Source organism: Balearica regulorum, chromosome 9 (assembly GCF_011004875.1).
Source record: "Balearica regulorum gibbericeps isolate bBalReg1 chromosome 9, bBalReg1.pri, whole genome shotgun sequence".
Lineage (NCBI taxonomy): Eukaryota > Metazoa > Chordata > Aves > Gruiformes > Gruidae > Balearica > Balearica regulorum.
Genome location: NC_046192.1, coordinates 27,536,556 through 27,552,550, shown reverse-complemented (window position 1 = coordinate 27,552,550; position 15,995 = coordinate 27,536,556). Strand labels below are relative to the sequence as shown.

Genomic DNA, 15,995 nt, shown 5'->3' with positions numbered 1-15,995 from the left:
TGCTGGGCAAGCTCCTGTCCCCCTCCGCGGTTCGGGGGCGATGAGGGCAGAGCCCCCTCGCCCGCTTGGCCAAGGGCTCCTGCGCTCGCTGGTCTCCACGCAGTCAGATTTGGCACTTGTTGGGAAGGACAGAACCACGGCACTGCCGGCTGGAAACGGCTCAGGCTGGAGGGCAGAGCTCTGAGTATATTAATCCCTTCCGTTGACACCAGTGTGTAAATGGAGAATGGTATTTGCACACCCAGGGAAGCAGGATCAGCGCACGCATTTCATTGCTGCCTTTTCACAGCGGCTAGGGGAAATGGCGAACCCTTAGAAGAGATGTGACCTCCTCTTCTGTGGGATATTGCAACACCAAATCTACAACCTACAACACTGCGACGTGATTTTTCACCAGCCTGACGCAAGGATGGGTGAGTGGGAGAGGCAGTGTCCGACCCCCCCCGCAGGCACCCCACGGCAGGCGTTACGCTCCCACCATCGGTGTCGGGCAGAGTACACAGTTTACCCTACACGAGACGTCAGCTCAAGTGCTCTGCAAACAGACTCAAGAGCCTCTTGTCAGTGGTACAGAGACGGTCGCCGCTTTCGTAAGCTCCTGTTGTACTAAACAAAGACCGCTGAAGAGCTCACTGAGAATGTCATGAAGTTCAACATGACCAAGGTCAAGGTCCTGCACGTGGGTCAGGGCAATCTCAAGCACAACTGCAGGCTGGGTGGAGAATGGATGGAGAGCAGCCCTGAGGAGAAGGGCTTGGGGGTGTTGGGGGATGAGAAGCTCCACACGACCCAGCAATGTGCGCTGGCAGCCCAGAAAGCCACCCGTGTCCTGGGCTGCGTGTCCAGCAGCGTGAGCAGCAGGCAGTGTTCACAAGGGAGAATGGCCTGAAGCTGCAGGAGGGGAGATGGAGATGGGATGGGAGGCAGAAATCCTTCCCTGTGAGGGTGCTGAGGCCCTGGCACAGGGTGCCCAGAGAAGCTGTGGCTGCCCCTGGCTCCCTGGCAGTGTTCAAGGCCAGGTTGGATGGGGCTTTGGGCAACCTGGGCTAGTGGAGGGTGTCCCTGCCCATGGCAGGGGTGGCACTGGATGGGCTGGGAGGTCCCTGCCCACACAGACCATTCTATGATTCTAATCGGTGCCCGCTGTCACAGGCTTTTATTGCCATCTGCCTTTTGTTCTGATCCATTTGAAAATACCAGCTCTATACTGGTCATACTGGTGGGATCTGGGTCCCAGTCCCAACACCGCGCTCCTGGCAGCAGAGCCACGGTGCTGTGCCACACCACGTCCCACTTCCAGCCCTTCTTAGACCTCTCCTTGGAGGATGCGGCACTTTGGCCGGAGAGCAACAGGGAAGCAACAAGGTGTCAGCTTTGACGTCTCCAGACTAGTGTCATCAGCAAAACCCATGACATCGATAAGGAAATGGTGCCTCATGTCACCCCCAAGGATTGCCTTTGCCACCTTCATCTGGTCTGTTGGCTCTAATACAGCTGCCCTAACAGCATAATCGATAGCTTGCTACAAACACTCCCCTTTTTGGACAAGTTAAATGTCTCTGAAAATTCAAAACAAAGCTACTTCATTAAGCTTTGAAATTTTAAGCGAGACAGACTTGTTTTCCTTGTAGCTTGATGTACATCTACCACTGATGTGATGGACAAACCACAGTAAGACCACGGTACTGAGATGAAATTTCAGCTCAAAGCATGATTTCTTTTATGGTTCTTGAGTTCCACAAGAGTTGTGGAAGGAGGAAGATGGTCGAACACCCATGAAACGAGCACGGGCAGCCCGGCCTGCAGGAGAGGCTGTGCCACTCTTGCAAGACTTACTAAATTCAGAGCTGATAAAATATAAAGAGATGCTAGCTGTTAAAATAAATAGCTGAAACAGCCAATTATTCAAAGGCTTGGCCAAAATATTCAAAATTCTTGGCCAGAATTGTGCAGACTTTTACAGAGTGGCAAAAAAAAAAAAAAAAAACAACCCCTAAAAAAAAAGCCATTCCTCTAAATTTCAGTGCACTGATCTAAAACACACAGGTAACAAAGCTTCAAAAAAAAAAGTCCACCAGGATCTTTTGCCTGGGAAAAAGTGTATTTTCCACTCACCCTGTTTTCTAATATAGCTGAAGTATTATGATTGTTCTTAAGCACTGCGTTGTTTCTAAGAAGATGCATACCATGGATTATTATAACAACTATGTTAATTATATTATATTGAAGTGATTATATTACAGCAAATAATCCTGAGAACGAAGACGACCTGAATTGGGTGCAGTATCTATGCCAATGTGCCTTGACATGTGGCAGCTATGCAGAGCTGGGATGTGATCCAAGAGATGGAACACTCCTATCTGGACACTGAGATGGGTGCAGATCCCTCCCACCCCCCAGGGGTTACTGGTTATGCAGATTTATGAGCTTATGTTAATTTTGGGTTGCATCCCTCTAAGCACACACCAAATAAGGTTTGTGCTTGACTCTTTGTCTCATGAGAGACGCCGAGACAAGAGGAGTTTAACAGAGAATTCAATTTAAAATAGACACTGCCTGTGCTACGCTGGAAAGTTTGCTTTCCCTTTTCCCCAACCTCTGCCACCATCACCAGAGACACGGCGTTATCTGTGAACTTAGCTCCATCTTCCACCCGCCCCAACTCGACCGCAACGCGCAGCCCACCAGCGAGGAAGGCAGCCCGCTTACCTGTTGCCTTTTCAGGGTTATTGCACATGAAGCACTGCCAAGTTCCCGCTTCCTCGCTGTAGCCGAATAAATCAAAGAACCTCACTTCTTCCAGGTGCATCTGCACGTGGTCCAGGTCCTAGGCCAATAATGAGAAAAAACAAACTCATATATGAGGTGAACCGCTGCACAGTTAACAGCTCGTAACCCGAAATCACAGAGGGATGCACAACGGGTGCAACGAGGGTCCTTTTCCATACGGCTCCTGCGGACAAACAACCTGCCGGGGCAAACGTGCTAAGCAGGATGCATCTCTCTCTCATCAGTAGCAGCTAATGTATGAATTATATATTAGTCTGTAGGAGGCAGAAGACTGGTCTGAGATTTTTTTTTTTGCCTCTTCAACAGTCCTGTCCAGCACATCTCCCACCAGCTGAACCACCTTTGTTACCTCCAGCACTCTCTCGGTTTGTTTGGTTTTTTTAATGATCCACATTTCGATGGTCCCTGCTAACATGCTGCAGTGCTGAGGACTTCCTCCTCTCCAACTGGATCCCCCATCAGAGCAGGAGTTAGTGGCTGGGGACCACTTCATTTTTATTTTTTTTTTGTTTTTAAAGAAAGAATAGAGGCTCTGAATCCAGCCCCCTGTGAGAAGCACTAACACAAATATTTAATATGAATGTTAATATGAACATTTCCAAAACCGCAGCGACAACAGGACTGGTTTGGCTCGCACAAACATACCCAGGTAAACGTGACCTTATTCTGCCAGTGACAAGCCAGGGAAGCAAGGATCATGCATCTGCAAAGTAAACTGAATGTCTGACTTGATCAAAGAAACCTACAGAAAGTAAACTTGCAGCTTCAAGTATGGGAAAAGCTGGCGGATACTCCTTTTGAGGCAATCAATAACGCTGTATAATTGAATGTATTTTAAACCCCATTATTTAAGTTTAAAACAGATTGTGATTTCACACTTAGACAAATGTTGGTCTTAAACAACAGCAACCAAATTACTCACTGCAAACACAAAGGGAATTGCCAGGGCCACCCAGAAAACGCTCCTATTGATTTGCGTGGGGTCTTCACAGATCTGCCACGCCGCACACTGCAGCCCAAGAAAAACACGGATTTACGCAGTCAGCGGGGAAAATACCATCCCCTGCCAGGGACATTAGTTCATCGCACTGAACGGGGCTGTGCAAAGCACACAGTTCTCCGATTTGGGCCTTTTCAGATAAGCTTTAGTGAAGGAGCAGGAGGCTGGCTGGCTCAGGGAGACCCGGCAGCGCGGCATCTCTCCTCCCCAGCCTCTTTCAACCCAGGACACAGCCGGGAAACGGCTGTTTTCACAAGAACCGAAACACCCGAGACTATTTCAGATCTCTGGCCATTGCCCCGGATAACAAGCTCAGCTGAGCCAAACGTCGAGTTTTAACTGAACGTGAACACCTTCCGCATGCCGGAGGCCATCTCCTGATGGGTGTTAGGCTGTCTGAAAGAAGGATGGCAAGGCAGAACGGGGAGCACGACTCACATCACCTGAGGAGCTCCAAACAACAAAGGTTTTCTTCCCTTTCCAGCAGGACCATGCAGAGAAATGGGCGTCAGAACCCACGGGAAGGCAACGATCGCACGACAAAAGGTCTTGGACACACGTTGGCTTCGTTTGCAAGCGGGTGCTGCAGGGCAGCAGCCCCACAGCCCGGCTCTTCTCCCCGTCCTGGCATGGGAGGTGAGTGGCCAGGCTGCAGCAGAGAGGCGTCCTGCGCTCCCCGGCTGCCTCGCTGGGCTCCGCAGTTCCCTACGGCTCCCGCACCTCTTCGCTGGGGTGGGGGCTGCAGCTGTACCTCTGCGCGGTGGGCTGCTGGGCTGCCCTGCCCCGGCACGCTCACACCAGGGATTGCAAATAAAACTTGATTCTTGTGCTCTGTAACTGCTCTTTATACATTGCTGAAGTTCTTATCTTCCTCCGAAGAGGAATTCTAGACATTCGAGGAATTTAGCTGGCTGCTGTGCTGCGGAGCAGGAGCACGGTGTGGCTTCTCTCCGTATTTCTCCTGCCAGTCCGTGGATAGTGGATGTGACAGTCTGAGGCTCCCCGCCTCCCTTCAGATACGTCGTGCGTGGTGCGGGATGCCGAGCAGAGCCTCCCTGGGCAGGACAGCCAAGTCCTCAGGAGGGACAGACCACTCCTGCCCGCTGGAGGCTCCCGATGGAAAGGCAGATGTCCCTGCGAGCAGCGGACAGCAGAGCAGAGGATGGCCAGCAAGGCACCCTGCCCGATGTGCCCTGATCCTCCTCCTGGTGTGGCATCTGGGAGGACACAAGATGGGCAAAATAACGGTGGTACTGCTCCCAGAGGGTCTGCTCAGGACATAAGGGCACGTGGGTCACGCAGAACAGAAAGCCTAGGAGCTTCTCCATCCTGTGAAAAAATCTTTTAGCGGCTGCAATGAGCCAACTCTAGGCTGAAAGAGAACAAATATCACTGAAATACCACTGCAGCAATCTTTCTTTTCCACTCTGTGCTCTAGTACGCTTGAAATAATGTGCGGTAAGCCACTTATTTCAGGAGGGGAAGCATGGGGAAAAAGCCTAACTGGAGAGGAGAGATTTATCTTGTCCCCATGCTCCAACATCTTGAAAACTTCAGTGACTCCATTGTGAAAACATGGCGCTTCTTTCTGCTGCGTAAACTGAGATAGCAAAGTAAGGAAAGGGAAGAACAGAACTAACAATGGCTTAAAAATGCTAATTATTCTCTTGCAAGACTGCTCAACAAAAGACTCTCTTAAGGCATCACATGGGGCTCATAAAGTAGTCACCATCTCACGCTTCTGACACAGCATGAGTCAACACAAAGAATTCAGCAACGAGCTCAAAACCGGCTTAGTTTTTGTAATGTGGCCTGCATGTACTTTGATAAAGAACTATGAAGCAACTGAACGGAAATCTGTAAGGATGTACATCTGGAAATGCTTTGCTTCTGGCATATCTTAAGCCATGTTGTATAAATATTTTTTGTGGCACGAACAGGCTGCCCTGCGAAACACGACATGCTTTCTGTAGGCCAGGTATTTGCTGCAATTCCTTGCCCACGCATCCTGGGCCAAAATCAGAAACTGCTTACAGTGATGTAAATCTGAAAACATTTCTCAGAATTTACTCTGGAATAAACCATTGATGTAATAGATTTTTCTCCAGGTTTGCAAAATGCTTTAGAATACATATTGAAAAAAAAGTCAAAGTTCATTTATTCTGGATTAGCCACAGGGTCACGGGGCAGAATGCGGAGCGATCGCAGCGTTCCAGCACCGCTTCGCTGCAGTTCCTGTTGGCTGCTGGGGTCGGACCTTCCCCACGTGCTCACCGCACAGAAATTCCTCAATTCTGACAAAGCATTCAGACATTGCTGTAACGCAACGCCTAAAACTTAATACAGAATATAATACGTGACATTGAGGCTGCATTTACATCAACAGATTTCAAAACATTTCAATTGAAAAGTGCTACGCTTGTTGAAACAACCACACCTCCATAATTTTGCTTCCTGCACTACTGGCAGAGGAATAATGTTAATGACTGCAATACTTTTGCCAATTAATTCACAATATTTTAAGTTCTATTAGCAATGGGAAGAACTTCTGAAACGAAAAATTCAGATTATGGCAGAAGCTTAGTCTGTCAAGCAAAGTAAGGACTAGGTCATGCCAGGAATGCTCCAGCTACATTTTTTGGAACGTAAAAGCTAAAGGAAACCTTCCTTACGGCAGGCCTGGGTCTCGCTCCCACTGGGACTTCTCTCAGCAAACTGAAGGGGATTGCACTAGAAACAAACTCGGGTTTTGTATTAAGAAGCAAAACCAAACCTGAGAAAGTAAATCCAGCAGCGTACCGTGGAGACCAAGACTGAATAGGAAAGTCCTTTACCAGTTCAGATGCAATACATCTGCCTGGCTGTCTGCAGCCTCCGAAGGCTGTTAGGCAATCCGCAGCTCCCGGAGTTTCCAAACGCCAATTCACTGCTTAATCCATTAAACCAGTGAAGATCGGTATCTCATTTTCCAGCTCTGCTATTTTGGGAACTCAGAGATACTGTTACTGTCGTGGAGTGATGAAAGTTCCCAAAATAGGCGAAACGCTGGTATCTGAGCAGTAGTAGGATTATGCAACCGATGCGCTGGAGACTAATCACATTTCTAGGGCGGTGGAGATGTTTTGTAGACTTTGTGTGCATGATGCACTACATCTAATCCTGCCCATGAAGGCAGGCTCCTTCCTAAGCTCTTTATTCACCCCAAACTCCTTTATACTCCACCAGCTCCCACTTTTGACTAGGAGATCTTGGCGCGGACTCAAGTTAAGCCAGTATTGAACAGAAAAGCAGTTCTAATGCCTTCGGGTGAGTCAGGCCAGGATTTCAATAACAGCTAAAATACTTAGTGCAAGCTCCAGTGTGTCTAAGTAAGGCTGGCCCATAAACTGGGTCTCAGATGTGGGGATCCTCTACTCCTCTTACGAGCCGCAGCAGGAGTTCCCACTTCAATGCAACATTATCTTGGGGGTTCAGAAGGTGTTTCTAACAAAACTCCTGTTTTTAAATCACCCATAACCCTAGTAAATTAATCGTATTCAGTCAGACATCTTCACGCGTACAATATTCTGAGAGAGAGTATTTTAAAATCATGTTTGACAATTCATTTCATCCAATTGAGCTGGATAGAGATGTTCAGGAATAAATAGATATTTGCTTTACAATCCTACAGCGTCCTTTTCCAAGAAGCCTGATTAATAGCTTTGAAATAGCATTTGCTGAAATCCCGGAGACAGTAAACAGCTTTGAAAGAGTAATCTTTTAGTCTGATGGGGTAACTAATGGTGCATGTGCAAATGATCATTTCCATAAAATCCAAGTCTGCGTTTAACTAGATGAATTTCCAAGTGCCTGCCAAACAGCCCATAGTGGCAGCTAATCGGAACCTAAAGTTTGAAACTGCGAGCAGGAAAAAAAAAAAAAAATCCATATGTAGCATCACTAGTTTTCATCACATCGGGAACAATCCCTGTGAAGCATTAGGAGAGGGTGGAGAACAAGGCTGGAGACCTTTCAAAGCACCATACAAAACAACACTGCGGACCCTCTGCGGAGGTTGAAAATGTAATGGCTAGTGAACAGTTTTCAACCTCCCCACGAGCCGAGAGCTTCATATAAAAGGGAGGTCAGAGGCACGCACTATGGATCACCGTACGGCCAGCCTGGAGAAGAGGACCTGGCGTGGCAGTGAGTGCAAATGCTCGGAAGACGCCGGAGCGAAGGCAAAGAAGGGGAAGGGGCAGGGAAAGAGGGTTTGCTTTTCACGATTTCAGCACAGCAAAGACTTGCTGTAGCTATTGTAAAGGTCTTTGTACAGCTGTTCTAAAAGTCAGGGCAAAGTTCATCTACTTTTTTTTTTTTTTCCCCTCAGAAAAAATAAAAGCTTACCTTTTGGTGTGGAAATGTAGACTGGATCATGGCAGTTTCAAAACTGTGTGTCCCCTTGAGCTGTGTCTTCTCCCACAGGGCCTTAAGGACTTGCACAGAATTACTCTGTATGGACAAAGGTTCTGCAAGCAAGCTCTGAAGAAAATGTTGAAAACAGGATTTCAAGCGTTTTTTACTTGGCCATTAACAAAGAGCATCTTGTTCTTACAGTGGGACAGCCAAGTGAATAACCAGGGATTAGTTCATTTCTTTGTAAGGAGTTACGATGGATCGATACCCACACAATTAGATAAATCCTCAACTATTTCATTTCCTCTGGGGATTTTTTTTATTGTACATTACATGTCTTTAAGGTCTGTGGCTCACCAAAGATTAACCATCAACTCCCACTACACGTAGCAACTTGGATGTCATTTTTGCATTGAAATGCAAGTTTATCAAAATGTTAGCAGCACTGGCCTCCGTGAAGCAGGTGCAGAGCTCAGCGACGCGCACCTTTTTGGAAAAGAGAGGTCATTTACCAGTTAATGCAAAGAGATGTTTAGCACCGCTGCAGGTTTGTATACGTTTATTTGGACCTGACTGCAGCTCTTGGTCCTTGTGCAGGAAAGAGTACCAGTGCAATGTTTACAACTGCACTGATCGGACAGCGGGAGGAAATGCAAGAGAAAAAACTCCACAGAACACGTTTTGCTGGCAGAGTGCAGGAATTTTCAGCCCCTGAACATTCACAAACCAAGATGAAACCTGGGTTGGGTGCTCTCACCTCCACAGCTCCCTATTTCAAAGGACAGCAAGGTACAACCTTATACTGCCTTAAATTATTCTAATACTTCAACAGCATTAAGTTCTTCATTGTATAAACTGCACACAAAGTCCACGTTACAAGAACACTACTGTGGCTGAGAGCGCTTAGCGCTTACTATATCTACTGCATGATCTTGCAATTAAAAAATGCGTTTGCATGCAGGAGCCAAGCGAATCTGATTTTCCATGTGTCAAGTATTTGATTTCGCAATGTGAACAATCTCCTTTTAACGTAGGTTTCCTGGATGGACAATGCTGCTTCTCTTTCTAAGCAGAAACCCAGCAATCCTGATCGCACTGTCTGGCATCCGACTGACACAGATGCTTCAGTCGAACTCACACCGGGAATTTTATCGTGGCCGAGGCAATGCATTTTTTCCCAGAAAAGCTGTCAGAAACAGCCAGATCATTTTGTCCAAATCGAAAGGGAGAAGCAGTCGGCTCCAGGTAGCCCCCTGGCACGAGATAACGGCAGCCCAATTAGCGTGCGTTTGGCAAATTTCTGAGCGACTCTAGGGAAGGTGCTGGAAAGGGACACGTCGGGAAAGGGAGCCTGGCTCGCTGGTGCTACCGCAGCGGCGTGGCACTGTCCCACCTGACGAGGGAAACTAAACCATAGATCAAGTAGCATTAGAGAATTATTTTAACGAATGACCCCGTGAAACTAAGCATCTTGCCTATCAAATAACCTCTCTAACCACTCCTTATTCTCATTTTTTTTCCTTTTGTTAGTCATCGCTTAACTGTAAGACCATTTCTCAGCTCTCCACTGACATATGCTTCTCTTCCTACTGCCTGGCACCAATAATTTGATGTTTCACAACTTCTGTCCGAGAGTTTCAAAACATAACTGTTCACTAATGTTTTTAAAATTAAATAGAAAGCAGGGTCATGAAATTAAGAATTTGATCTGGAGACCTGAGAGAAAAAGTCTCTCTTCACACTTTTACTTCTGCAGAATGCAATGTCAAACAGAATATGGAGCAAGTGGCAAAAAAGGCATAAAAATACGCTAACTAGTATTGAAATCTTCAGAAACTGTATGAGAGTTGTCTGTCTGTGAATCTGCTGAAAACTACATTATTATCAGCAGCCTTTCATTCAACTTACTATTAACACACTATAAATACATTTTATGTCAAATTAATCTCTTGTACAACTTCACAGGCTTAAATAACATCATCCCAGGGCTGAATTTAGTGCCTTGCATTTAATTTAATAATAGTGATATATCTAGTACTTAAAAGCTTTAGGATATCAAACAAAAGAAAAACATAAATTATCTGACATTAAACATCGTCCTGATGCAGAGCAGGCTCAAATGCTCTGTGTGCAACACAAGAGGAAAAGAGGAATTTTTTAATTTTTTTTTAAACATAAAAAAGCATATTAAGTGCTGTGGTTACAACGCATTTGCAAAGACACAAAACCAAATTGCGCTGCTTCGAGCCTGGCCCCGGCATCGCAAGGAGATTCTGCGGGGGGCTCCTTGGCAGGGGTAGCATTGGCACAGCCAGAGCAAAGGACCAAGACTGTAAGGAATAAAAGCAAAGCTTCGGAAAGAGTAGCCGCGGTGGGACACACGCAATTCCCCAGCCTGGGGCAGGGAAAGCTGTGGGAAACGGGGGGACACACACCGGTGTTTAGGGGCAGCGTCTGCAGGAAGCAGGGCCCGGGCTGGGGCACTGGGGATGGGGAAGGGAAGGAACATCGTCCCGGTGAGCGGGGAGCTGCGCCAGGCTCCGCGGTCCTGATCAAAGATGGAACTGGCACAGCCGGATTCAGAGCAGGGAAGGGGTTAAAGGGAGAGCGTTTTCAGTGGAATTACATCAGGAAAAGGCGAGGCACAAGGGTTTAAAGGTGGAATCAGTGATTAAATTGTCAGTGCAGCTGATTCAAACCATGAACCACGGGTAGAGCAGAAGTCACTGTGCTAAACCTGGTGGGGAGGGCTGCGCAGTGGGGGCGAGGTGTGCCAGCTCTGCCGCCCGCCCCTCCGCTTCTCCCTGCTCATTTTTGTGCATTTCTGTACCGTTGTCCATATTTTTCAATACCTGCTTTCCTCTCATATGTCTGTAACACAATTCATTTATTCTCTCTAGGCCCTGTTAAAATTCAACCTCTTTCTTCAGGTTTTCATTTACAGAGTAATTCCCCTCCTTCATTTTCCCCTTTCACATTGCCTTCGCGGTCCTGTCTCTGCCTAACTCGCTTTGCACGTCTGACACGTCAGGCAAATCCTTTGTAATTCTAAGGTTGCATCAGGGTGGCATGAACTGCAGTGACCGGCTCTACACAGGTTTAGAAACTGAACCTCACTATTTCAACACAAAAGCCATCTGTTTCATCCTGAAGTGTGAATGTAGGGGTTTCTCCTACAATTTCAAACCTATTAGGAAATTCCACATATGTCCGAATACTGGGCTGTGTTTGGAAATGGTATTAAACGTGAGAAAATAGCTTTAGGGTTGGTAGGAGAACAGCACTGATCAGATTTGCAAACCCTGCTCAGTCAAAACCTCTGCAGTACAAAATCCCCACAGGTGCTGCACCTCTAACCTCCACCTGCAGCCTCGGGGCCGATTCTGCTCCCCTGCAAATCCACTGCAACGCTCCTGTTAGTTTGCAAGGCACTAGGGACTTACTGGAAGTTTTGCCTGAATGAGGACAATAAGGTTTGGCCCCACTTTTTTATCCCCAGACTTTGTAATCTCTCCAGATAGTTCGAATTCATTGTGTTTAATAGAAATGTAAAAAACTTATAAACTGCAAAACCACTTCAAGCTACCGTAATGACTTTCTGAGAAATCCCAAGGGTCACAAAGCACTGTAGATTAGAAGCATGTTTAGAGAGATTAACCATTAAAACACTTTTTTCCAAGTACAAAGTGAACAATATAGAGGTGCCGGTGGTTTGCATTGCACACACCTGCTGGAAGAGGAACATGATATGGATCCACAGCGGAGGCTGCCGGCTGATGAGGGTAAAACTGGATTTACTGTACAGGCAGTAATGGCCCTTCAGGGGACAGCTGAAGAACAGCTTTGCCACGCAACTTCTAACAGTATCTAGAAAAAAATACACAGAATATTAAAATCAACTACATACAAGACAGAAACCTCTCTGTCCGTTACCAGCGTACGCGCAGCCGTGCAGCGCGTGGGCGCACGTTTCCGCTGCTGGGGTAGCTCAGTCTGGATCAACTCCTGCGGCGTTCAGAAAGGCATTGCTGTGTCTGCGCCCTTCAATTAAACACAAGCCATCTGACAGTACCAGAGAAATTTAGTCTCCAGTGCTTTAAATCTTACACAGTAATCATTTACTCCCAAATGCAAAAGGTGCAAGAGCGCAGCCAGGCTGTTTATCTCCTTCGTGCTTTCTCATGCATTTGGTATCCTCATTGAGCTTATCGAACCAGACAGATCTGTCAAAACGGTGCATCATTTATTCTTATTTAAAGAGTTTGTTGGAAAAAACATCCCATATTAGGAAACAGCCATATGGGGGCCTGACCTCGGTGGGATCCTTGCCGAGACTTTGCGCGGCTGAGAGCTGGCGTCTGTAGGGATGGAGCAGTGCCGCTCCCAGCTAGGAACGGGATCGTTCAGCTGCTGGTAAAAACTGTGGAACTTCCCCTTCACAATGGATTCTCCAGGAGCCAAAAGATGCATAAATCTATTTACAACACTATCGTGCACGTAGCATGTTTGCTGTACAGGCCATCTTATAAAGGCATCATCAGAAGTACCACAGTTTCAAAGAAGAGCCTGAGTATTCATCAGCCGACATGCCCGCTCCGGCCCCACGCCACGAGGGCTCCCAGCCGCAGCCGCCCTCCCCGTCTACCCAGGAGCTCAGGTCCACCTGAACCTGCCCGTGCAGAGATGCTCTGCCTGCAGCGTGGCTTCGAGGGGCTCCAGGTCCTACAGACCCCACTTCTTATCGACCATACGTACTGCAAGTCTGCTGGTCATACCCGATTTTCACACACCAAGCCACGGAGCTGCAGCTTTTGCAGCCGTTCTCCGAGAGGCACCACACACAAGGGACAGGAATCATCGCTGCTGCCATAGTGCAAGGGACAACGTGACACGGTGACTTGCTCAAAGCCGCACGCCAGCGCAAGGGCAGCTGCTGGCAGAGCCCGTGGGCCACGACCGCCAGCACAGCCACAGACTTTGCAGCAAAAAACACAAGGGGAAGGAAAAGGCATGGAGCTCCAGGTCCAACCGGACAAGAGACTGCAAATGCATTCACAGTTACACACGGGGAAAGGTGGGATGTGTCCGTTCACAGCTGTGACTCGGTGTCACCTGCCCAACACACGGGTTTTCTCCAAAAGTGCAGTTTGACCCACAGTCCCAGCGCTGGGGCACTACAGCCAAAGTTCTCACTGCTCTGTCAAATACCGACCGTTTACACCATCCGTGATCATGTCATCTGTTGATAAAAATCCCGCTGTGGTTACATACAATCTGAAGGTGTCCTTTGGGATCAACTGCTCAGGACAAAGCTATATGCTATGTAACGTTACCTGACTCTGAACTTCCCGCACTGGTTTTCACGGGAAATCAAGCCCTTGAGATGCACAATTCTGCTTTTGCAAAATATTGACCTTGAACCCTCATTTTCTGTCTTTGGATGACTATTCATAATGGTAACAGCATGTTAGGCATAACCTAATCAGACTTCTTTATTAACTTAAAATAGTCGTATCGTTTTATAGCCCCTTTGAAGAGGAACAAGCAGCTATCCAAACTAAAAAGGCATGGAAAACAAAAGACGGAGATCCTTAGACGATGACCTTGATGGAAACACAGGAGAGAGCTGCACCCTCTTCACCCAGCTGGAGAGCTGAACTTGGAAGAGGAGGGGAACAACCGGTCCCACCAGCTGCTGCCGCCGCGTTTGTTTTGTAGCTGAAGGCAGAAACGACAGACAGACAGACAAACTGCCCTGCAGTGGCTGATGAGCCCGCTAAACCACGCACAAAGCCACCATTGCTCACCTCTCCTGTGTCCCTGTCCTTGGGTCAAAGCCCAAGCATTTTCAAGGAGAACGGAGAGCAGCGCAGGCTCCTGCGCAGTCAGCCAGCCAGGTCTCACCGTGCAGCATCCGCAAAATGAATCACGCCGTTGAGAAGGTCGACACGGGCCAGCTGTGCAGGGAGCATTACTCAGAGTCTCGTGCTACCCTGGTGAGTCACCGTGCGGTGAAGGTGTAGGAATAAAGTGCTGTAAGAAAATATCCTAACTGGAAAAATGAGCTGTAACTTTTTAGAAAATGTGGCTAACGGGAGACACTTTAAATAGCACAGCCCTCTGGATCTACTGACAATGCGAACCAGCAACAAAGACGACTGATATCAGAAGGCAGCCTTTCTGTCCAACAACAGACCATCTTGAAATACTTGTTGTTTTTAACATTTTTCATCTAATCAAGACGTGAAAGCATAGGAGAGAAATGTAATAAAAACACTACCTATGAGGAATCAATTTATCAGAGGTACAAAAGGATGGGTCCCTTGAGCAAAAGTATCGGTGGATCAGCTTGTCACTAAAAACGCAGAAAATTCAAAACGGAGATGTTGGAACCTGCTGAAGATGCTACAGAGAGGCCAGATGGCTGTTAGGCTGGGGGAAAAACCTTCAGAAGCTGGCAAGCAGAAAACACTTTATTATCCTTCGACAAAGCTGTTTGAATTCGCTGAGAAAAGGAAGTCACCAGTGTCAAGCTGGGACTGCAGAGCTCATTGAGACTCCACTGTAGCACCAGAGAAGAGATCCAAGATGTAAAGGCACGGGAAGATTAAAGTTAGACTCCACAAAAACCAACAGAGTCACCACGCATACTGTGGGGAAACACACACAAGCCAAGACGATGCATAATATTTGGAAGTCAATGCAAGAACCCAACCAGATTGTACTGACTGTAGAGAAAAGGATGATAACTGCACTCCTTCCTCAGAGGACCACTTACGTGGTATAATCAGCAACATCACAGCAGATGAAGCTTGGATTATCTGGAAACCAATGGGGTGTTCATTAATCTTTAATCACAGGCAGGTGCATAAGCCAACATGGGGCCAGAAGGAGAAAGCAGAAGAAAAGCCACAGGCACTAGGAGGTTGGAGGGTCAGACCAGGAGATGAGCTTTCCTCCCAGACAGGGAGTTCATGCACCAAGTGAAAATTATGTTGAGCTGAACAGGACTAAAAACACCACCCGGGTCACTCCCCTCCAAAGACACGGGAGGAAGGACCTAGACCAGCCCCAGCTCTCCTACACCACGGGTGAGCCAACAAGGAAATCCATCCATATTTGTCTCTAGAGAGCACATTTAGCAGAGGAGAACTTTGAAGATATTTTCTTTGCTCCAAGACAGTGATGGAAAGAGGAGCTGAAATGAGGGCCACTGCTCTTGGCTTCACTGAAAAGAGGCACACTCCTTGGTGTTAGGAAATACAACGTTCTTTCCTCTTGCGTAGGCCTGAAAAAATGGATATATTGCAGCACAACGTTGCCTTGAGGAAGGGAAGAATCCACATGAAGCGGTGGCTTGATGCCAAGCATTGGGCATATGTAGGCTGCTCTTTGAAGAAGACAACACTGATTTGTGCACATTGACTAAATCCTGTGGAATGTGGAAGCGCTGTTTGGGTCGTGTCAATCGCCCGAGCACAAACATACTCTAAGATCTACAGTGGGACAATATTAGAAGCGTACAACCGTAAGCTTTCAGCAGTAGAAAGCCAGGGCTTAAAGTTAAACCAACAAAGATGCAAATGCTGCTAAACTGAGATAACAGGTCTGAAAAGAAAACTAACTTAGCTGCATATCACAGATACATCACGCCCATGGGCAACACACTCACCCTAGCAGGAAAAAGATGGGGCACAAAACCCACTACTCTTGGATTAGTGGCTATGGGGAAAATTTGAGTTTAATCTAATTACCCAAACCTACGCGTTCATACCCAAATCTGCCAGTGTTCACGTTCAGTATAAAGGGG

General features: G+C 47.3%; 1 protein-coding gene across 13 annotated transcripts in view; it reads right to left on the bottom strand.

Annotated features, from left to right (window-relative positions):
• VEPH1 (ventricular zone expressed PH domain containing 1) overlaps window positions 1-15,995 on the bottom strand; it is an 88,952-nt gene that overhangs the window by 14,525 nt on the left and 58,432 nt on the right. For 12 of the 13 annotated variants that reach the window (XR_012836823.1, XM_075761678.1, XM_075761679.1 and 9 more), the window contains 3 exons: window positions 11,913-12,052; window positions 8,177-8,311; window positions 2,710-2,827 (listed from right to left, as the gene is read on the bottom strand). Coding sequence is in view for 12 of the 13 variants with exons in the window: in XM_075761678.1 (XP_075617793.1) it covers window positions 2,710-2,827; window positions 8,177-8,311; window positions 11,913-12,052 (393 nt within the window). In the remaining variant the exon portion in view is untranslated. Of the gene's footprint in view, window positions 1-2,709; window positions 2,828-3,496; window positions 5,008-8,176; window positions 8,312-11,912; window positions 12,053-15,995 lie in introns of those variants that run through there. The other variant, XM_075761690.1, reaches the window with a different exon arrangement.